The sequence below is a fragment of the Pyrgilauda ruficollis genome, unplaced genomic scaffold (genome assembly GCF_017590135.1).
Source record: "Pyrgilauda ruficollis isolate IOZ18807 unplaced genomic scaffold, ASM1759013v1 scaffold85, whole genome shotgun sequence".
NCBI lineage: Eukaryota > Metazoa > Chordata > Aves > Passeriformes > Passeridae > Pyrgilauda > Pyrgilauda ruficollis.
The window spans coordinates 3626672-3650588 of NW_024530488.1; the positions used below are offsets into that span (position 1 = coordinate 3626672).

The 23917-nt window shown below is 41.9% G+C and overlaps 1 protein-coding gene across 1 annotated transcript; it reads left to right on the forward strand.

Annotated features, from left to right (window-relative positions):
• Window positions 1–548: 548 nt before the first annotated feature.
• On the forward strand, window positions 549–21299 carry SRPX (sushi repeat containing protein X-linked). Its single transcript, XM_041487902.1, has 10 exons — window positions 549–635; window positions 3701–3760; window positions 9356–9547; window positions 10156–10332; window positions 13787–13913; window positions 15733–15854; window positions 16499–16678; window positions 17100–17233; window positions 18558–18679; window positions 20767–21299. The coding sequence occupies exons 1-10, from the start codon at window positions 566–568 to the stop codon at window positions 20945–20947; spliced, it is 1365 nt and encodes a 454-aa protein (XP_041343836.1). The 5' UTR covers window positions 549–565; the 3' UTR covers window positions 20948–21299.
• Window positions 21300–23917: the final 2618 nt, after the last annotated feature.

Genomic DNA, 23917 nt, shown 5'->3' on the forward strand with positions numbered 1-23917 from the left:
TGACTTATTGGAATGTGCAATCCGGGGAGGTGGGGGAGTCACTCTCCCTGTAGGTATTTAAGGGACGACTGGACATGGCACTCAGTACCGTGTTAGTTGACATGGTGGTCACAGGTTAGACTCGATGATCTCAGGTGTCTTTTCCAACCCAGTTGATTCTGTGATGCTATGTATGGGAAGAGACCTGGACAGGCACGCTGTCCCAGCCCCTCACTGCCCTGAGGCAGGGCCGGCGCAGCAAGGCCGGCTCACGGAGCAGGCGGGGACCCCGCACATCTCTGCGGGCCAGGCACCACCGGCGAGTCCCGGGGGCCACGTCGGAGGGCAGCGGGCAGCAGCAGCCCCTCGGGGGGACAACACACGGCACAGGCGACACCGGAGCCCCGGCGGATCCCAAACCTTCTCGGGAGGCGAGGCGGGGCCGGGCAGAGGGAGGAGGAGACTTCGGCGGCGCCCGGGAGCCGCTCGGAGAATGTCCCCGTCCCATTCCCCCTCCTCCTCCTCCTGCTCCTGCTCCTGCTCCTCCTGCTGCAGCCCCGGGCCGGGCAGAGCCGCCGTGAGGAGCATGGGGAGCTGCTGGCTGCGCCTCGCCGCGCTGCTCGCCCTGGGCGCCCGGGCCAGCCTGGAGTACGAGGGTGAGGAAGGGGAGGAAGGGGCGGCGGGGCCGGGGCAGAGCCGGGCCGGGAGCGGGGCCGGGGCCGCTGCGCTGAGTTCTGGTATAGAAATGACAGCACCGAGCTCTGCTTTCCCCACGCCTCGTGTTCACCGCCGTTTTCCGTGCCAAAACTTTGCAGTGGCATAAGGCCATGCTTTCTCAGAGTCTCCCTTCAAGGCTTTTACCAGGAATATTAGAAGCCAAATTATCTGTTTGTGTAACAATATAAAAAGTGCACTAAGGTAGACAAAGTGATGAGTTACTAGCCCTCTCTCCTGACACCCTTTCTTCAAGTGCTCTTAGGGGTAAGGTCTGTTTACAGAAGTGAAGATACAGGCTTATAGCCCAAAAAATGATTGTTGTAAAATGATTTTCCAAAATGTCTCGTTTTAATACTCCACTAAACCTTGTCTCTAAGTGCCACATCTTGGTATCGTCTAGATACCTGCAGGGATATTCACTCAATCACTTCCCTGGGCAGCCTGTTCCAATGCTTTTGACAACCCTTTCAGTGAAGACATTTTTCCTGATAGCTATATTACACTTCCCCTGGCCCAACCTAAGGCTGTTTCCTCTCTCTCATCCTGTTGGTTATTACCTGGGAGACGAGACACACCCCACCTGGCTACAGCATCTTTTCATGGAGTGATGAGTTTATCATCCCTAGCCTAGCTCCCTCAGCAGTTCCTTACAGGACTTGTGTTCCAGAGCTTGTGCTGTTTCAGGGCAGTAAACTGAAAAGTTTCAGGTTGGTTTAATGTGCTACACTGTAGTTAGTTGTCTATGGCTTACTTTAATTTCAACTCAAAGTGGTAAGTAATTCTTAGGTCAGTCCTGGAAACAAGTGTGCATAGCTCTTTTGCCTCTTCTGTGTCACATTCCTTCTTTTTCTCTGTTACAAAGGAATTCTAGCGTGTGAAGTGTTGTTCATGTGTATGCAGTGGCTTGGCACTATGTTCCATGTCTAACACAGAACAATGCTTTGTCCTTACATGGCTTGGTAGCCAGTTTTGAATGTATGTGAAGAAGAAATACTTTGATTTTGTGGCTAAGAAAATGGAGATAAAGTGGCAACACCTCTTCCATGGCTCCCCAAGCCAAGCCTGTTGTGGTTATTAAGAAAACGTTGATTGTTAGGAAAGAGATATGACTCGCTTCTCATTTTGAGGTAGAAAATGAGCCAGAAATGGGAGATGTCGAGCTCCATCAAGAGAGCTTTGTTTGAGGGCAAAAGTAGTGAATAACTCTTTAAGGCCAGTTTTTCTTAGAAAACTGTCAGAAGCACTTAATTGTTTCTTGTCTACAGAAAGGCAAATGCATAAGAGCTCACATAATTCTAAGATTGACTAATTTTAAATGCTAAAGTCACTGCACACTAAAATTTGGACAATTATTTGTGATAACACTGAGTTAACAGTTTTGTAACACTCAAAGTGAGTAATTACCTAAGAGTATTCCAATTTCTGGCAGAAAAATTGATGCTTAGGTACTCATTTACATATCAAGGTCTTCCTGAAGCCCTCAGGGATCACAGCTTGCTCTTTTTGTTATGCAGTCAGATTTCAAGTGCAAAAAAGTTTGGGTTTATGTCCAGAAGTCTCTCAGATGTCAGTGTTTAGGTATCAAAATTGAACCTCAACAATAAGTATTAAAAATACAGAGAAATTATTATAAGTGATAGAAAGACTTTGTTGTGTACAAGTCCCTCAATTTCAGTGGAAATTCAGTTCTTCAGGTCCCAACTCAAACTACTGGAGGCATTCCCAGTGATCCAGTGGGGAAGTGCTTCCAGTGGGGAAGTGCTCCCATTGACCAGCTGCAGATACCTGGGCTGGATTTTCTTGAGTCTGGTAGAGTAAGAAATGAAGTGTCACCATTTTCTGGGCAGATATTTTGTTGTTTTTTGGGTTTTTTTTGTTTTTTTTTTTAATAAGAAATGGAACCTGTTGACAGATGTTGACAGAAATCAAACTCTTGGGTTTGGTTGCTGCTGAACAGTCACATTCTTTGCACATGGAATCAGTAGCTTATTGAGGTGCCTGAATTAAATAATTTTGTCTCATTTTAAGCAGCAGCTTGTACAGATCGTAGTCTCAGACATCAGCAAATGGTGTTGAAATAACCCCAAATGCTGTAGCTGGAGATGCCGTGTGAGAAGCTCCTGGGGCCCCTGAGTACCTGCCTATTGCATGCAAGGTTTTTAAAAGGATATTTCAGAGGGGGAAAGTGTATGAGGCCTTCTTTGTAGAAAAGATTTATCTAGAATTTAGACTAGACTTTGTGTTCTGAAGTTGCTAATTTTAAATAAGTGTTGCTTAGGGAATTTTGAAGGCTTTCTTGCCAACTGCTTTGTTTTATTGATGGATTATTTTCATAGTAGTGCTCCAACTGGTTTCTGATTTTTAGAAAGAAGCTTCTACCTTTATTTTATGTTTTCAGCCATTGCACAGGGTTTTAAAAGTATGGAGCTTCATTGTCTCTTCATTTGAACAATGCCAGAAGAATTCTTGAAACCAAACTGTGTTTTGATTTGAGTGTAATTTGTGTTTGCAGGTCATGTACCTCAGTGTCTTGTTCTTGGTGTCAGGATCTTACAGGTCATTAAAGATGGTTGGACTTGAGTTATTTACATTTTACTTTTGCTGTTTGGCCTGATGGCTGTTAACTGCCATTGACACTATGGAACCACTTTATAGTGAAACCTCCGGTGAGCCCCTTCACCTCTGCTCTGCTCTCTCTGCTCAGTAGATCACCCACATGGCAGCTGTAAGAGAGGAGCTGTCACTTGGCTTATGCCATTTAACATTGCATTAGGAGCACCAAGAGAAATTTACTATTTCACGTGATTATCAAATCCATTTGCCCTTTCCAAATTCACTATAAAGTGGGTCTGCTATGACTCTGAACTTCAGAGAAGCCCATGCTGATGACATTGCATAGATTATTGCATCCTAATCTTGCATGTCTTTTCTCAAAGCTTTCTTTTATTTTTAATTTATATTTCCTTTCTTGCTGCAGTTTTTTTTCTCTTATTTTGTATTGTAGGATCGGGATATTCACCCCTTGAAGATGACGAGGATGTTTATGCACGCAGTAGATACAAAGGTGAATGCTTTGCTTATGTGCTAAAGAGGATCAACTGCTTGCTGACAAAAGCTTCATTCTTTTTTCTTTTCATGGATTATACAATCGTGGTGATCCAGCTCCATGTTTTTTCTCATGGATATTTAGATCAAGATTTAATTTCTGCTGTTTCTAACAATGGAAATTAGACCAAATATTGATCACAACTCTTTCATGCACCCGAGTAAGTAACTTTTACATTGCCTTTGATCCTGGGAGATCAGGTTGTTGAATGATGAAAATCAGGAAGAGCTTCTCTTTCTTATCCATACATGCTAACAAAACCATCAATGATAAGCTGACTCAAAACCTGGGCTTACTGATGGTAATGTATACAAGTACATGCAAGAGAACTTGATTTTCATGAGTTTTTTCTTTCTGTAGAATTGCTTGCACTTCAGGTTAACCTGCTACCTGAAGTGCCAAGTGAAGTGTGTTTAACAAATGCACGTGTGCATTCCAAAACCAAATTATGTAGCTGGATGAGTGAACGGATGGGCATATTTATAAAGCAAATTCAGGTTTTCTTCCCTATTCTGGAAGACTTTGCCATTCAGCACGAGTGAGAAGTTTTTTGCCACTTCCATTTGCTGTGTCCATTTTCTAAAAAGTCTGCTTTTGTCTTAATATCACTCTCCTCTGCCAAAATTCCTCAGAAGCCTAGACATTAAAGAAATGTAGCATTTCATTTGTCACTTCAATGGTAACTGTGTTTCTTTTTAGTAAATTAATCTATGGATATACTAGAGTTGTCATCATTTTGATTACTTAAAAATACTGGTCATTGGTGTCTTGTTGTACATTATTGAGTCTCTGCAAAGAATCAATGGGCCATATAAGAGGTAAGTCACAAAATAATTCAGAAATTTATGAACAGCCAAGGGAAGACACAGCTTTTATGGCTATGCTGCTGTTTTCATAAATGTCTCATCTTCCTCCCAGTAAAATACTCAAGTATAAAATTTTGCTTTCAAACACATGCACAAATAATTTCCTAAAGCTTTATTTAGTTTAAGTAATTTTTTTGTTGCCTTCTAACATGTGATCCTCTGCAGACACATAGAAAAATAACTCAGACATCATGAAGATAAATCAATACCAATTCATGCCAGGGCAGGCAAGTAGTTAAAATGTGGATTTTGTGTAAATTCCTTTTGTATGGTGATCCAAAATGGATTATACTCGTGTCAGCCAAAATGTCACCAGGGTAAGTGAAACATAATGACTCATTCACACAGATATTAAAAACTGCCTCAAGTTTGGAAGCACTACTGCCAAATGTTGAGGAACAGACAATGTGAATCTAAGAATATAAAGCATTGGAACAGAAAAGGCTGATTCTTCATTAGCATACTTCTTTATGTTGGTTTTTGGGGGAAGGGGATGGAGAAAGACAAAGCAAGGAAAAACAGGCTGTGTAGCAATCTTCAGAGCTTCTCCTTAGATGTGCAGTCCAGCATTTTGGGTGTGGCCCATTTCTTAGCAAATACAATTTACCAATAACAGGAACTGAATGGATTTTTGTAATTGATGTTCACATGTGTAAGCAGCACTGGATTTTTCTTTCTACACATGTGCAAGCAAGCACACAGAGTCATCCTCTGACATCTGCAAACAAAACATTGCCATTTACTGGGTGAAAATCTACCTCCTACTAAACCCTTTTGTCTTTATCTGGATGTTTTCCCACTTGGTCAGCTTTCCAGAGAAACATGGCCAAGATTTTCTGTGCCTACAGCATTTTTAAGGAGTTTTTCCCTTCCTCCCTGGTGAACCATCAGCTCTGTTGGTTGGTGTAGCAGCAAGCAGCAGTACAGCTGGTCACTTTGTGTGCTCTTTGTGAAGGAAGGGCTCAAGGTGTTCAGACAGGACCAAGGGGCAGGGGGAGATGATGCTCTAGAAAGTGCATTCCTTCCTGCCACTTGGCATCTCTGATCACATTTCATGAGGAGAGGTTTCCTGAATACAGCAGTTCCTGTGTTCATCACAGCTCCAGTGCCACTGCTCCAGTGATCCTCATTCCTAATATGTTTTCTCAGATACTGTAATGATCAGGCAGTATCCATAGCTCTAAAGGCAACATTGGGGGTTCCACCATTTCTGTTTGCTGCCTGTTTTCCAGTGGTTTCAAACAGAGGATACACTACTAAGTGAAAATTCATGATATTGTACTGCTGAGGGACTTTTTAGTTCTTTTTTTTGTGCTGAGGTGCAAACTTTCTATTAAACAAAAATCCAGTGTATAGGTCCTGGTACCTCAAAACTCAATTTCAGTTGGGTGAACAGAGCCTGGTATAGATGGTGAAGTTCCAGAAAAGGTGTCTGGGAAATCTCTAGCTTTTATAATCCCCAAAGCCTTCAGGAACACGGTTAAGCTTGCCTTGAGGCAGGGAACAGCTTGTGTAACCCCTTGGGACCTCACACAAACCTAATATTCCACAAGTGCTCTATGTAGCTGCTTAGCCTTTGAAAACCAATATGTGCCTTCACTTAAAAATAAACAAACTTTGATCTAAAACTTTGTTATATTGTTTGATGTGCTTTTCAAGTTAGCTGAGTTTTTTTCCAGCAGTATTGCTTGGTCTAACCCCCAATATTTGTAAATGGCTTGTAAACCCTGCCTCACCCACTTTCTTCTAATCACAATCAGTTCTAGAGTAAGCATTGTAATGTTTTAAATCAAACAGATGTTCTCCCTAAACTCTTCAAGTTATCTGCATCCAAGAGCATGTTTGCTTTTGTTTTTCTTTCTGGCAGAATCATTTGGTTCAGTGTAAGATGCATTAAGATGGTTCTGTGTAGGAGCTTGTTTTGTTTCTGGAAACCACTGTAGCTGCAATGATAGTACAGGAAAGGCTTTTACTTTCTCAGTGTTGTTTTTGTGCATTAAACTGCATCTTTTACCTGTTAGTTATATTTTTAAAATATATGTATGTGGGTAGCTGTTTACTCAAGTCTAGTGTGTTTGTAAAACCACAAAAACTTAAAAAAAACCTCAGGCAATATACAACACCTGAAACAGATTCTTTGCCCTCTTTATTTTTTTTATTAGCCTCTTATATGCAAAGCATATTTTTCTTAACACCCTTTACAAAGGAAGTCAGCAATGTGCATTTGGAGTTTATACATGTGGAAAACCCAAGGCATAAATGTCTTGAACTGTTTTGCTGAAGGATTATATAACTGGCTGGGGTGAAAGCTCAGCCCAAATGAATTTTCATCCACCCAGTCCTGCCCTTGCAGACAGTGTTGTCTTAGTAACTTCATGTTTAAGCCCTTCTGCAGGAAAACTGAGTTCTTAGTTAAGGAGATCTTACAAGCTTGGGTATGTAAATGGATGGAAATTTAAGGTCTCAGGGTATGGGAAGAACAAGTGGGACAGAAAAGCTGGAGTGCATGAGACCACTGATGCTGAGATTGTGGGAAAGCTCAGGAGTAGGAGCATTTGTCCAGGAGGTGAATGAGACAGGGGCTGTGGATCCAAGATGTGTGGCTTCCCCCAGAGAGTGGTCAGAGGTGGTGCCTGAGACTGCACCAGCAGCCCTGGGGTAGCAGTTCAGGAGGTAGAGCTGGGTGTTGGCATCACTCATTTTTTCAGCAGTTGATTTCTGTTCCCATTAGCTCACACTCCTCATCTGTTGTCTCAGTTTTCATTTGGTGTGCAACAAGCATGAAAAATGGGAGCCACTGTGATACAGCCCCTCAACAAAATGGCCCAAGACAGTGGATGTGTGGATTCTTTAAATGTGTTGTGGGAGCTGTGGGATAGAGATTAGGGTGAAGGACAGGAAATAGTTCTAAAAAAAAAATCAAACCCCCAAACCAAAACCCACTCTCCACCAAAGCACTTTGCATAATTGTAAGGTAAATAGGAGGATATATTTGACATTCAGAAAGCAGGCTTATAGGTGGGAAGAAGCAGAGCTGGGACAACTGTGTGGCTGAGCCAAAAAGCTGAACTGTACTTTACCCTTAGCCTGAGGGGTACTGTTAGACTGGCGTGCTTGTGTCTGTGCCTCAGTTACTGTGTATTTGGTGACACTGGGAATAATTTCAGTTACACATCTGTGTAAAGGGTTTTTTACTTGTATTGCTGAAAGACAAAAATAAGCATATCATAGTACAACTGCTTCAGAAATGGACTAGTCTAGAGGAAATACGCTTTTGGTCTAGGCAAAAGATGGATAATTAGTCTCTGATTTTAGTCTGCAGATGCTGTTTGTGTTTATTCAGGACCAGCATTGATAAATACAGATGTAAGTGTAGTTTCCTTTGGGAAAGTGTAAATATGTCCTAGAGACATAGTGCACTAAATATAAATATTCCATGTATGAGAAATGCTGTATTGATTGTTGTTTGTTTATGTATATGGAGCAGATCCAACTAGTATAGGAAAATGCACTTAATAACTGTAGGAATTGAGCTAGAAGTGAACACCTGCCAAACATGATCTAGAATTTTTTTTAATACTGTTTGTGACTTTGTAAGTATGAAGGCTAAAAATCCTGTGTTTTGTTTGTTTAGGTTTTTTTTTTTTTCATCTTTCTTGCAAAATTATAATGTTTTTTCATGCCCCTCCCTCATTTCACTCATTGTCACACAGGATTTCAGGATTTGTCATCTTTCCTTTTTGCTTTGCAATCCCTCCCTCCCTCTCTCCTCTCTCAGTACATGCTTTTCAAATCTTGGATCTGAGAAAGGGGCAGGCTTAGTCACTCCTTGTGTAGGAAACTCCTAGTGAGGAGTTGCCCATTTTCTTGGTGCACCCCGTTGTCAAAGCTAAACAAAGAATGTGAAACTTTCTTTGGCTGGGAAGGGAGGTCTCTACTTGCTACTCTTCTCATCAGCACTACAGTGTGGTGGTAAATCCTCACAAGGCAGGGGTACCCAAATCCTGAATATTTTACAGCATAGGCCTGGCCAGTTAATAAAGGTTCAGTTGGAGCAGGTTCAGTGTGACATATTGGCAATATGATTTATGTAAGTGGTATCTTCTAACTGTGGGAGGGCTTGAATTGAGTTTTACAAGGCACAGATTATTATGGGAGCAGAACTTAATTTTTTTTTAAAATGAGCACTAAACTAAGTGTGGAAAGCTGACAACTGCAGCTAGATCAAGGTGTTCCTAGTGCAAACTTCTCTTATCAAAGAGCAAAAGTTAGATCTAACAAAATTGAATGTATCTGCTTAAAAACAAGAGGGAAAAACGGCCCAGTTGTCATCAAACTGCCCACATGGTGGCACACTTATTCCATGGACAAAAAGCACTGTAAAACCCTACCTGCCCTCACAACCCCTCCAATATAATGGCTACAATCTTTAATGCTTGTCATAAAAAAAGAGCTTCCCGTCTTTAAAGGGCTGACTTCCTGATGTGCAAGTGCACCTCTGCAGTGCTCTCCAGTTTAAAGATTGGTGGCTTTTTAAATAAGTGCACCTCTGCAGTGTTCTTCAGTTTAAAGATTGGTGGCTTTTCTTCTCTGTGACCTTGATTAAGCAAAGTGATTTTATATTTGTGTCTGAACTTTTACATTTTTCTAATTGCTGTGTGTGGGGCTTTTTTCTTCTCTGTGTCAGAAACACCGTGGTGCTCCCCCATTAAGGTGAAACATGGTTATGCAAACTGCAGGACACCTCAAGGGGAATATTACAAGAATGTGTTGGGCACAAGATGTGATATTCGCTGTCAGAAGGGCTACGAGCTGCATGGCCCTCACCAGCTAATTTGTCAGTCAAGCAAACGCTGGTCTGGGAAGGTGCTCTGCAAACGTAAGTGGTTGCAAAATCTCAGTGTGTGTGACTTGTGCTCCAGTTCAGACAAGAAATTCTTATTTGCCATTGAAACTGATCTTTGGATTGTTTTTTTTAAATTTATTTTAAAGGTTGGCAGTATGCTTGGATATGTAGATTAGTTTGTTGTTGAGGATCTCACGGGTGCATGACATGATAAGCCTCAGTGGTACAAACACTCTTGGCAGATACGGAATATTTTATCTATGTGAGATTTTGATTTGTGGGAATAGTTTTATGACAGAGCCACAAAGCTGTTTTAAAATATTGCCCATCTTAGACTTTCTAAGTTGACACAATTTGTACCAGGTGTCTAAATGGGCTTACAGTAAAACATTTTCTGAGAAGAGAGGAATAGGTACCTGTCATCCCTTTTCTCATTAAATATTGTATCAGGCCACTAACTTAAGTAGAGTTAAATTTGAAACACAGCTAATGAGAACAGTGTGGAAAAACCTCATGTGGAACAAGACTTTCTCCCACTTATTGTTTGCCAGCTATGTCTTTATTTCTGTGTAATACCCCACATGTGCATTACTCTAAAGGGAGGGTAACAAGTTTCCAGGAGTCTTCGTTTCCTTTTCCAGAAAAGCGGTGCCCTACCCTGTCCATGCCAACCAATGGGGGCTTCAAGTGTTTGGATGGTGCCTACTTTGGCTCGAGGTGTGAGTACTACTGCTCCCCGGGCTACCAGCTGAAGGGGGACCGCATTGTCACCTGCATGGACAGCAAGGCCTGGAGCGGCCGGCCGGCGGCCTGCGTCGGTAAGTGACGTGTTGGGGTGCTCGGTCTCATCCCAAGGTACCTGCCACTGCCAAATCCTCCACACATCGACTCCAAAAGGCCTTTTTGATCCAGTTCATGGGGACAAAAAGCTACTGTCCTGTGGGATTCACAGTCTCTGAACCTGAGAGAAGCAGTGAGAGAAGCAGAGAAGAGAATGATCAAAACAATTCTTCTCTCATTCGCTGTGCTGGTGTTTGTGCACAAGTGGAATGCATTATGGAAGATCGTTTACCTGAAGGAATTTGGTAATTGGATTCTGATGTGAGTGGTTTGTTCTCTTGACCAGTCCCTGCAAGACGTGTCCTGACGGTCAGGAGACAGTCAGGAGATTTTGTTCAGTTGAGTTCTTGTTCAGTTTGAGTTTAGATCTAATACAATATGGAATAATACAGTATAATAAAGTAATTATTTAGCCTTCTGATATCATGGAGTCAGATGCATCATTCTTCCTGCCAGTCGGGCAAAATAGCACCAATACTGTCCCTCTTAAGGGACAGTATTGTCCTTAAGGAAGCAGAGAGCAGTTTTCCAAGGGTGTGAGGTTCTGTCACTCAGTACTTTCAGTCCAAAGCAGTAGCCAAGCATTGCCACTTTAACAGAGATGAGTGGTGTAAATGGCCAGCACTTTACAATGCTTCTCATAGCCTTTGGTGATTCCTGAATGACTCCTTGATAGCCTGTGGTTACTGTGCTGCTCTTCCAGCATGTTCTCTGTGCTGGAATCTGTCACACTCTCTTCTGCTTAATGATGAAAAACAGGTTTTAAAGTAAACCCATTGTCTGAACTGTTGTTTTCCTTGGGATCATAGTCTTGAAGTATATCCAGAGAATGTGAATGGATTGTAGTTACCAGCATGGTTGCAGTGAGCTAATTTAAATTTCAGCCTAGTTCACTCTAGTTATGCCAGCAATGTTCATTATATAGTCAATGGTCTCCTGGGAACCTCGGCTGGAAGAAGTATTTCTATATACATAAATCAGAAGAGAGATAAACAAATATTGAGATTTAACTTTCCTGACTACTAATGAAATTTCAGCACATAGTGAAGTCTCAGCCTGCTGCCCCTGTTTCTGGGAAGCCTCTGATAAAAGCTTCAGCAGCCACCCACAAAGGAAAGTATTTTTTGGCCATCTGAACTGGCTACCAGTAATTTAAAGCATGTGGGTGGTAGAGTGTTTGTGCCTAGTGTCTTGTGTGTATGATAACTTGGTTTTCCTCAGAACGCCTGTGGCTCAGTCTAGGTTGGCAAATGGCTTTGGTGCGTCTCCACTGTGGCCTGATGTTCATAAAGCATTTTTCAGGTTTCCTGTTTGGTGTTGTACAAATGTAGAAATGAGCTGCTTGGATCTAGACTGTTTGTGGTCTCTCTTGTTTTTGTTTGCAAAAACAAGCTTTGTCCTTCTCAGTGGTGTGGGCAGAGGAAGGAAAACAAACCTTTTATGTTTGGAAATGATAAAATATTGTCCTCTGTATTTCCTGGCACTTTCAGAAGCTCATCTGTTAGGAGAGATGGTGAGCTTATTACAAAGGATGCTGTCTTGCAAAGTAAGCAAGTACCTTAAGCAGTAAAGAGGCTAAGTTAGCACTAACACTTCTTTTTTATTCTAAAAATGCAGAGTAGTTGTTACACAGGGTTTCAAGTCCCAGTTGTTGCACAGGATTCCAAGTCCCAAGGATTACAAGTCCCAGGTAACCCAGTAAAAGTAACGCTAAGATTTAAGTTGTGGTAGTACTGTGTAGTTTGGAGAAGGTCCCTTCAAATCTTGTGTGCACAGAGTTTCTATATGCAAATAGTGAGTTCTGCTGTTAACAGACTGTTTAATAAGGTTATATTTTGACCTCTTGATAGGCAGGATAGAGATTTTTTTTTGTGACCAGACATCACAGACATAATTGTGGCTAGGCATAATTCTAACAGAAAAATGACATTTGCAATTAAACACTTCTTCTTTAGTGTAATGCAGAAGTTACAGAACTGCAGCCTACACAATGGCCAGGAGAGGACTGACTTGAACAGCTCACTTTCAGCTGAGGAGTGAAATTGAGGAGAGCAATGAAATACAGAGGCAAAAAGGCTGCTTAATTTCTTAACTTTGATATACAGTTAGTTGCACTGTGCACAGTAGGGATGCTATTTGTGATCAGAGGCATGGGCTGGTAAACTTCATGTCATGGAAGTGTCCTGGGGATTCCACAGCTTTTGGCATTGATGGCTAAAATTACTTCAGACTTGAACTTAAAGTGCTCTTGAAAACAAGGGGCTTGCCTCTACCCTTTTCTACTGCAGTTGCACTGTGTAGCATTTTTGCACTAAATTATGTGGGCTTTGCAGTACAGCAGTGAAGATCCATGTAGGAAAGGCATAAGGCCTTTCAGTAGTCAAACATGTATTCATGAAAAGGAATAAAAAAAGGTGTATTTTTAAAATTAGATATGTTTTAGCAGTGACTTATAGAAGTCCTTCTAGTTAGTGAGTATTCTGTCCTAACAAAGCAGACTGCCTCCTGCCCCCACCCTGTAAGAGGAAGGATATCCCTCATGTTGCTGAAATAATTTTGATTAAAAGAAAAATCAATGTACAGCTGGTTTTAGTTATCAGCTAAAAATGCCAATACTCATTTCAATAATATTTCCATTATATCTTTCATGCACTGTAACATGTATTGAAATAGATACTTTCCTCTAGAAGATTGCAAAATGTCTCTGCCTTTTCTTCTGGAAAGATTGCCTTTTCCTGCTGATTGTATAACAGAGGTTGTGGTAAATGGCTGTCACCAACTAAGTCATCCTTGTGTCACATCCTGAGGCTGTATTGATAGGATGCTTGTCCTAGTAGTGCTGGCTACTGATGTAAGACATTATTATAAAGGTTACTAGGAAAAAAATCAAATGCAGCATTGATTCTCCACAAAATGGTAATTGTGCCAGTCTTCTGTTTTTTCTCATTTTGCCATTACTGCAGGAAAAATAACCAGCATGTTAAGAGTAGCATGCAGAGTTACTGTGCAGAGACAGATTGATGTTCAGTGTGCTTTAAAAATGCTCTTAATCACATCAACTACTGCACAGATGGACAAAGAAAAGGAGGCAGATAAACAGAACATCCAAGCTCCTTGGGTGTGATTTTGGACATCCCTCCTTGGAGTTCAAAGCCATCCAAAATGACTGTTTAACTGAACTATGTACAGAAATCTACAGTAACTACTTTTGGTGGGGTTTTGTGCATTGCAAAGGGCTGATCATTGTCAGCTCTTCTTACAAAAAGGTGAGAAGTAAAGGCTCCACGCGCCTTGGCTGGGATGAATCCAGGGCTGAGGAGGCCAGCTGGAGGTTGTCCTGGGCTACCCTGACAGCAGAGAAGGAGCTGTGGAGAAAATGCACAGCTCTGGCAGATGCTCCAGTGCCCTTTTTTGTCACATTGATTTCAACAGATACTGAACCTCCGAGGATCCAGTGCCCGAGCGTGAAGGAGAAATCCGCGGAGCCCAACAAGCTGACAGCCAGAGTGTTCTGGGACACGCCGGAGGGACGCGACACCGCCGACGGGATTCTCACCGAGTGGGTGAAATCTCTGCACGTGTGCTTTTCCTCCTTCTTACTCTTCTGTTAGCAATTCAGCAGGCCAGGTACCCTTTCCCCTTCATTCATCCTAGGTGCTTTTTTATAGCTGTCACATATCGCTGCTCTATAAAGAATTGCGTGTTTGAAGGTGAGTTGTTCAGGAGCTGGTTACCCAGTTGGGGGTATTTGGAGCTGGTGGAATAAACAACAGCAGCATTTTTACTGCACCTGTGAAGTTTTGCAGAGCTTCTTTGTGGGTGTCATAATTAACAAGTTTTCTTACACCAAGTTACCTTTGTACATAAAAATGAAAACAGAGTAGTGCATTGGAGATAACAGAAGAGGTAAGTTTGACTGTCTTAAAAAAAGCAAGGTGTTTCACAAAATAAAATCTGCAATCATCTTTAGGTTTCTTCTTAAGGTAGTGCTGGCTACTGATGTCCCAGGATTCTGCAGTTACCTTTAAAGTAACGTTTCTTGTTTGTAACCTTGATGGATTTAAACAATGGATTTAGACATTACAGTTCAAAAATATCTTCGTCACTTTCTACGTTTTTACAGTCCCATTTTGCAGAAGAGCAGGGTGTACTTCTCATGGTACCACTGTCTCTCATTTTCCCATTTTTATCATGCAGGATTTAGGTCAATCTATCTGGATTACTATAATGGTGGGAGCATGGAAAATCTGTTTCTTTCAGTAAGCAAGTGACATCATTACATTAGTGGACTGGTTAAGCTTAAAAGCTCAAAGTTGTTAAGCTTGAAGATGTTTACAGTTTCATGTGAAAAAAACCAAAAAAATAAATGAAAGACAATGATATTGCCCTTTTATTGGTATAATTTGATAATTTCATAAAGAAGAATTCATTACATAATTAAAAACTTAATTGCCATTGAGGTCTGATGTAACAATTTGGTGACAATTAACAACATCAAAAACTACACCTAAACTTGTAAAATGTCAGAATGAAGACATTCCTAAAAATAAATGACTGATAGGCAAAAAACCAGGGAGTATCCTATGTGGACTTTGTCATACAAGTAACTGTTGTCAGCTCAAAAGAAACAAGCTCTTGGTTCAGTGGAAGTTTTTCCATAAATCACATCACTACTTTATAAAATATTGCTAAACTCTGCTTTTTTATAGAGTATGCAGTGCTTTTCTTAAATGTACAGACCTTCAGTTTCAGGAGTACAAAAGCTTTTCCATTACATGGAAACCTCTTTGATTGCATGCTCTCTGCTTTGGTACTGAGATTATGATTTACACATCTGAATTCTCCCACCTTATTTGCAGGACTGGGGCAAATTCCAGGTGAAAATGCTGCTGTGGATCACCACACCCTTCTGCTTGTGACACTGAATCTCACTTTCTGTTCCATTTCTATACATATTAACAGTCACAAATGATAATCATAGGAGCAGTTCAGAGCAGCCAGATGGGAATACATCCCCACTGTAAGAGGCTGGAAGTTTTCTTTCTTAATGTTGACTTTTTCTTATATAAGGAGAAGGAAGCTTGAGCTCCTCTGGGCATGATGGGCTTGGCTACACTGGATTGTTTTATAGGAAGGGACCAGACCCTGCCCACTCTAACCCTCTTGTCTCAGCAGGGTGAGCTGTGGATAGCAAATTTAAATACTCTGGTTGCTGCTGCCCAGCTTCTTCCTTTGCTTACTCTCAAGTCTTCTGTCCTGCAGGCAGCCAGACAATCCTAGCATGCCACAAACCTCCCTCTTCAGGATTTTACAGCATTGTGAGTAAAAAAATACTGGTGAATTTATGGATGTCTGTCCTGTTTTATCTCTTGGTTTAGTGTTATTTTGAAAGGCCTGCCACCAGGGTCACATTTTCCAGAAGGTGACCACAAAATCCAATATACTGTGTACGACAGAGCTGAAAACAAAGGAACTTGCAAATTTCTTGTTAAAGTCAGAGGTAAGGATGATGTTTTACCTGCAAATACAGACACTGATTTGCACCTGGCTTAGTAGGCAGTTTGAAAATGTCCCCATTTCTGTATTTATCTACATATGTCTGTGTATAAACTCCTGTGATGATGCTGAAAGGAGAACAGAGTCTTTCTGAAGACCCTGGGGGCCAGGTCTGCAGCGTTGCTGCACAGCCAGGAAGAGCTGCTTTTATCAGCCCTGCCTCCAGCTCCACACCCCTTCCCTCCTGCCAGCTTCTCCTGCTACATAGCCTGTGAGCTGCTGAAATGAGGAGGTGAAGGCATTTTTTTCACATCTCTCAAGCAGGGCTGCCCTTTCACAGGTCCAGATGTTAACCTCTGGAGTTGAATATACAGAGGTGACCTATAGTTTTCAGCTTCAGCCCTTTGTGCTTCATGACCTTTTGTCCCATGCATACACCTACACATCTGTTTCATTTTACGTAAGAGTTGAGGGATGGGGGAGTTCAGGTTGGTTGTTTGGGGCTTTTAAATGCATGACTAATAACACAGAAAGCAAACAGAAAAATGTCTTTGGTACTGGTAATCCACTGACCTGTGCTGCCTTAGTAACAAATGGTGATTCATGCTGTGTCTTTCAGTTTGGTTTTTTTTTTTCTCTTCCTCAAAGTCAGGCGCTGTGTGAAGTTAAATGCCCCAGATAATGGCTACATCAAGTGCTCAGGTGATGGAAATAACTATGGTGCTACCTGTGAGTTCTCCTGCATTGGTGGCTACGAGCTGCAAGGAAGCCCAGCTCGAGTCTGCCAGTACAATTTGGGGTGGTCAGGAGTGGAGCCAACCTGTGCACGTAAGTGAGTATTTCACCACTCTGCCAGGAGGAATCCAGCACAATGGTGCTTAGGGCAGTGAGAATTTGGGAAGGGGGTGTGGGGTGGAATACAACTGCAGTGTCCCAGAGGTAGGAAACTTAGAATTTTCATCTACTCTGCCATTTTGCACTTAATAGCTGAAGCCTGACACCTTTGACTGCTCTTTCCTAGGGTTTGTTTTAGCTCAAAGCTTTCTACAGAATGTCATATTCTGGAGTCAATCCATTGTGCAAGCTAGAACAGTCTACAGTAAAATTGTTGGCTTCAATGAGGCCAGAATTTCACTCATGTCTTCTTTATTATTGGTTCTTGTTTTTGTGTTTCTGCTGTTGAACTCTGCCTCTAGAAATAGACCTGTTTTCAGTGTGCTCCATAACTTTTGTTTTAATTTTATTCCAGCCATGAATATTAATGTGAATGTGAGGACTGCAGCTGCACTTCTGGATCAGTTTTATGAGAAGCGGAGACTGCTGATTATTTCAACTCCTACTGCTGCTAACTTCTTCTACAGGATGCAGCTGGGGATGCTGCAGGTAAAACACATTTAAGAGGGATGTGCAACTTTTTTTTTTTTTAAAAGAAAGACACAAGAGAACAAGTTCCACTGTTTTATATAAATCAAAAAACTTCTGCTTTTATATTGTAGCCTCTGGAAGATCTGGCTCAAGCAGTCATGGTTCCAGATTAATCCTTTTCATAGAGGTTTGAGTTGAAATATCCCCCCAGTCTCTAACTCAGCTCCATTTAGGATTGTGCTGCCTCTGACCAGTCACTGAATCCCAGGCAGTTCTGGGCCTTCTGTTCTCCCGAAATTAATTTAACTCGTGCTCAAAAATAATTCCCTATCTCAGCTGCTAAAGAAGTTTAAAAAAAAACCACAAACCCAACTCTCCAGCTCTTAAGCAGCTCATGCAGACCAGGCTTACAGAATTTGCAACTACAATGCAAGGAATTGTGAATAGCTTCAGAAATAAAAAATGCACCAGCAAACAAAGGACCAGAGACACAGCACAGAAATCATTGAGGGTGCTGGAGGTAACACTGGGGTGTTTTGTTCCAAAAAACCCAAAACACCTGCTAATTTTCTTTCTTATGTGTTGTAAGTGTAATGTCCTTGTTGGCTTTTTGCTAGTCTTAGGGATAGATTTCCAAAATGTATCTGTGTCCTCAGGGAAAGGAAGGAAAGGAGCCAGGTCTGTATTCTTTCACAGCTACAGGTGCTTGTGTCTTGTTTTTTCTTCTCACAAATTGTAACAAAACATGGTATAAATAATCATTGAGATATGAATGTGATGATGTTTTTTACTACTGGCTTACACTTGTATTTATGGAAAAAAAAAACCAACAAAGCAGCTCCTTTTTCCTATTAGATAAACTTGGCAAGAAAATTCAATATATTGATCAAACTGAATTTAATGGCTATAGTACATTTTCCACTTCTTGGCAGCGGGCAGATGAGTTGGCATGGAAGAAAACTTTCTGCAGTCAATTTCTGTTTCACATAATTTGCTTTGATTGCCAAATTAGGTTATTGGTACAATGCTTAGTATCCTGGCATCTTCTCATATAAGAGACAAGAGACAAGTTGATATTTCTCCTGGTGGTCCCTGTGTGTTGGTTTCCTTAGAGTATCTGAGAATCTGTTACTTAACCTCCCCTGGAGTCATGAAGCTCCAGTTCTTTGCTGTGAGAATTTGAGCGTTTGCAAAACATGCTCTCAAATCAATATGAAACATTTAACTAACATAAGAAGAGGGGACTCTGTGAACACCTGCTGCACACTCAAAACATCCCCCTGTTCTCTCAGGGATAACCAACACCTCTCTCTCTCTGTCTCTCTCCTGTGAACCCTTGCAGCCAGCACAGTGTGGGTTAGACCTGCGACACGTCACCGTGGTGGAGCTGGTTGGTGTCTTCCCAGCACAGATAGGAAGAATAGGTGTGAAGCTGCTTCCCCCATCACTTGCCTTGCAGCTCAGGTAAAGGAACCTCTCACTGCTGTTGTTGTTTGCACCTTATCCTATAAGTTGCATTGCTTTTGATCCCTGCATCTTACTCTCCAAATACCATGTACTCTAATGTACACAGCTAGACGCTGGAAAGTAGATATTGGTGAGCACACTTGAGGATTAATTTGCTGTCTGTGTAATAGCTACAGCAAATTAAAACACAGTAACAAATGTATTTAATCATGTATTTAATAGGACTATGTTCATAGGCATATAAGTCTGTATTTTTGGGTGCTGCCACTGAAAACGCTTCAGAGTCTGTCTGTATTTGTATTGGAGTTGCTCCTTTACAAGGACAGCCCCAAATGGCAGAGACAGCCCATCCTCTGCACCAGGGCTGGTGGTGGCTGTGGCCAGGCTAAAGGGGAAACTCTTTGAAGTCCCATAGTAGGAATGAGATGGACAGTATTTCAAAGAGGAAATTACGTCAGCCTCCCCAGCCTGACTGCAGCATCAGCAGTTTTACTGAGGTCCCTAAACTGTTTTGACTTGGGTTAGACTGGCAGAGGATTGGTTTTCACTTGAAAGGAAGACTTCAAGGGCCAGCATTTCCTAAGGACTGGAAGAGGAAAAAAATCCAAAAGTGAAGACCTCATTGGCAGGAAAAGAAAGAGTTGTTTAGAATAAAGTCAATGAGTATTTTAAGCAACATAATTTATGATATGCCTGAGGAAAGGGAGTAAGTTTTAACTGGAGACAATGAAACTTGCTGACACAGCAGAGAGGGAATTTTTTCAAATTATTAAAAAAAAAACTGTTTTCAATAAAAGAAAAAGGAGAGCACAAAACCACTCTTTTTTTTTTTTTAATAAAGATACTTTTACTAAAGTTGAAATGGTTTTCTTGTGGCTCTGTAGAAAATAATAAACTGTCTTAACACCTCATTCCCTGATCCCTTGCAACCTTTAAGGAAGCTACATTTCAGAAATTGGTATAGTATGACCTGCCTTGCACTCAGTGAAAGTTAGTTTTCTATTGATTTTGTCTTTGTTATTGCTTAGTGTGTGAATTACAGCTTTCCAGTTCTGCAAGGTGCTCAAATCAATATGAAATGCACTCTTAAGAGTAAAGGTGTTGTCCAGAATTGATATTTCAGTAAGCTAATGAGCACAGGTGCCCCAGTTAAAACTTTGGAAAGCACTGAATTATAGCATTTAGATTTTTAGAAGCATTTTTTCTCAGGTAATATATAGCACAAGATGAATGTATTTTTGTATCACTATTGCTTAGCTTTAATCTTTATTTTAGTTTGAATTTAATGGCCAAGCTCCCTAACTGCAACAAGACTATGCCTAGCGCACTCAGACTTGTTAGGAGGCTGAGGAAGGCCAATTTTGGTGCTTCACACCTTTTCAAAATCCCCCCAGATTCTTCTTCATGGCAGCTTTCTCTCATTCTCTCATGGCTGCCTGAATTTATTTACCCCACATCTAATGATGTTGACTGACTGCATATCTAAGCATCTTCCAGTATATTACTCCTTCAAGCGAAGATGGAAAGAGCACCACAGATAAAGTTTTGTTACTTACGTAGCTTTTGCTACTAGAGGAATTTAAATGATCACTTCCACCACTTTGGAAGGACTTCTCCATGATCAGCAGTGGCTTTTGTTCCTCTAAAATTAGAGTCATAGATGATTGTTACTATTAGGAAGCAGTGAAAGCAGACTCCAATAATTTTGTCCTGCTTTTTCTTACTGTGATTTTTTTATACCAAGGAAAACCAAGAAGTGGAAGCCAAGAAAGTGAATAGTCTTACTTGCAACTCAAGCTTCCTCACAAGGGTTTTCTTTAGGCAATGTTCATACTTTTGTTTTTTTTTTGTCTAACCTTGTTTCACTCCTGTGACAGCAGTGGGTTGTGGCAGAGAACAGAGCTGGGTGCAGTCACTTTGACTCTCCTGTAATGCAGAGGCGTCTGCTCTTTGTCTGGCTCCTTGTTAATGCTGAAACCAGTTGGACTCTGTGTAGCCCCTGTGACCATGCCCACCTTCCTCACTGAGCTCAGACTCAAGAGGCTGGTGCTGCCCTTTAACAAAACCAGTTCCTTACTTTGCAGGCTGCTGCTGAGGATCCCCCACTACAATTTCAACATCGTGGTGATGGACAAGCATGGCATGGACAAGGAGCGCTACCCTTTCCCAGCAACACCAGCTGAGCTCTTTGCCCTTATTGACAAATTCCCCTTGAGAAAAGATGAGATGAAACTGCAAGCAGAAATTGGTCAGTCATGTCCCTAATTCAGCATTTCAGGGCTTGCAGTTGTCGGTGAATTTTTTTAGTCCACAGAATTCTCCCCTTGGTGCTACACAAAGCGTGGCTTTTTAAATCACTGAAGTGATTTTTTGTGTATTGGTAAATCTGTCCAGCCATGCAGCTGCTCTGCATAGAAGGGTGCACGATGCTCTTTTGTACTTTCAGTCATCTTTAGATCATAGAATGGCCTGGGTTGGAAGTGACTTTAAATATCGAGTTCCAACCCTGCTGCCACATCTTGCACTAAACCAAGTTGCTCAGAGCCCCATCCAACCTGGCCTTGAACACTTCCAGGGATGGGGCAGCCACAGCTTCTCTGGGCAGCCTGTGCCAGTGCCTCCCCACCTGCACAGTGAAGAATTTTCCCCTAATATCTAATCTGAACCTGTTCTCTTACAAGTTCAAGCCATTCCTCCTTCTCTGTCACTCCAGATTCTTGTAAAAAGTCCTTCTCCATCTTTCCTGTAGGTTCTGTTCAGGGACTGGAAGGCCACATTTAGGTCATCCTTAAGCCTTCTCTTTTCCAGGCTGAACAATCCCCATTTTCTCAGCCTTTCCTCACAGGAGAGGTGCTCTGTCGCTCTGATCATCTTGGTGGCCTTCCCTGGACTTGCTCTGACAGGTTGATGTCCTTCTTCCTGCTGGGGACCCCACAGCTGGATGAGTGTGGATGTAGGATTTACTACCTAATGGAATTGCTTGTACAGAGAGTAAAGAACTGAGGCACGTTTCTGGGAGTTTATTTTGGATTTTTCATTCAGTGTAAAATTGGGGTTTCTTTCTTACTGTTTATAATTCTTTTTATTAATAAAATATTGTTTTGCAAACGGATAGTTGTCTAAAATTCCTCTTGTGGGTTAAAGTTGGTCAATTGATACAAAAGTTGGTTCAAAATATATTTCTGCAAACCATTATAAAAGACATTAACCTCACAGTGAAAGTGTACAAGAAACCCACTGGTGCCTTTTACTTCCACTAAAAAAAGTGTCAATCACAGACAAAAAGCATGAGCCAAAGACAACACAAGCATTGATTTTCAGCAGCAGCAAGGAGAAAATTGGTGAGAGCAGGAGCATGGAAGTCATTGCCACAGGGAACATGATGAAGGAGCAGTGATCATTGTAGAGGATGGGCAGTAATTACGAAGACCCATGTACTGCAGTTCTTAATAGGAACATATGTTCTTACCTGCTACACTTCTGCTTCTGGCTTTTAATGTCCAATAGTCTTGGAGTAGCAGACTTTTTTCTCCCCCCTTCACCTTGGAGACAGACCAGGCTGTTGATTTTGATGGCAGGGAAACATTACTCCAGGGAAACATCATCAAAGATTTGTCACTTCCAGAGCTGTGAAAATACTTGTTTGCAAGTCATCACTTCGAAATTAACAAAAAAAAGTTCCATGTTTAATAAAAAAATACCAGGAGGCAATCAGAGCAGGAAAAAAAATTTCATTTGTTTTATTACAGCCCAGAGTCTCAACAATCCACTGCAAAGAATACACATCATGCATGAAGAATACAAGTATCAGAGGAGTGAAAACTGTGAGTTACAGTTTGGATGCCTGTTCACAGGGTATGATACATAATTTGACTGTCTGAGCTAGCACTCCAGCATCTGTGCTGTTCATTCCTGCTCCTCAAAAACACATTCTTTTTTCAGCCAAATGCTTGTTTGACTTTGACCATAAGGTAGAGTTTTAAATTTTACAGTGATGTCAGCAGAAGAACAGTTTTAGCAGCATCTTTAAAGCAATCCTTACCAGAATTTGGTCTCTTGCATCCTCTGAAATGACAAAAAAGAAAGAAAAGAAAAAAAAAAAAAAAAGGAAAGAAAACTCTTTTAAAAAAGATTGGTCCTGCAAGTGAATTAATGAGGGAGTGGATGTGAAGAAAGGTAAGTCAGCCTTGACACCAGCTGGCCCCAAAATTAATTTGTGGGCTGAAGCATGACAGCACCAAGGAGGAGCAGTGTTGGGGTATGCCGTGGACAGGATGATCTGCTCCCCAGGGTTAGGAGAACACCCAAGAGCAGCTGTGAAAGCATGGCTTGGCCCTGCAGTGCTGGTGCCAAAGGCCAAGAAGGTCAGGATACACCCTGAACTCTGCAGGTGGTGGTGCCAGGATGAGCAACTCAGGGGCAAGGAAGCCCTGGGCTTTCCAAGTATTGCTGTTAGGAACAAGAGGCAAGGTTAGGATTGGTGACAGAAATCACCGAAATGCCATTTCTCTTCCAGACCTGACCAAACAAACAAATGTCGAACCCACTGTAAATGAGCAAGGAGGGTGAGAGCCTGTGCGGTGGTGGACACAGCTGTACCCCAAGCTGCCTTCCCTCTGTCAGTGGTTAAGGAAATCAGGGCTGGGCACACCAAGGACCTGGACCTGTGTAAGGAGACCAGAGAAGAACCCCTGAGGTGGCCCAAGGGCTGGAGCACGTCTCCTGTGGAGCACTGGGGCTGTTCAGCCTGGGGAAGAGAAGGCTCCAGGGAGACCTTAGAGCAGCCTAAAGGGGCTGCAAGAGGACTGGAGAGAAATTTTCAGAAGGGCATGCAGTGATAGAAAAGGCCTTAAGCTGAAGGAGGACTGGTTTAGATTAGATGATAGGAAAAAATTCTGAGGTGATGAGGGCCAGGAATCTGGAGGTTTTCAGCGCCTGGTTGCATGCGGCTCTCTGGAGCATGGAAGATTCCCTGTCCATAGCAAGGAGATTGGAGCAAGATGATCTCAACCCAAACCATTCTGTGATTCTGTGCCTGTGGAACAGAGGCAGCCCAAGGACACATCCATACACAGACTGCTGTGGCCCCAGCTCTGGCTCAGGTTCTTTAGCATGAATCGCAAGTGGACAAGTTTAGGGGTTTTTTCCCCCCTCACTTTTCTCACTGAAAAAGGAGAGCAACTGATTTCCAATGATTTAAAATCTATTACAAAAATAAAAATCTCGGATGGGTCT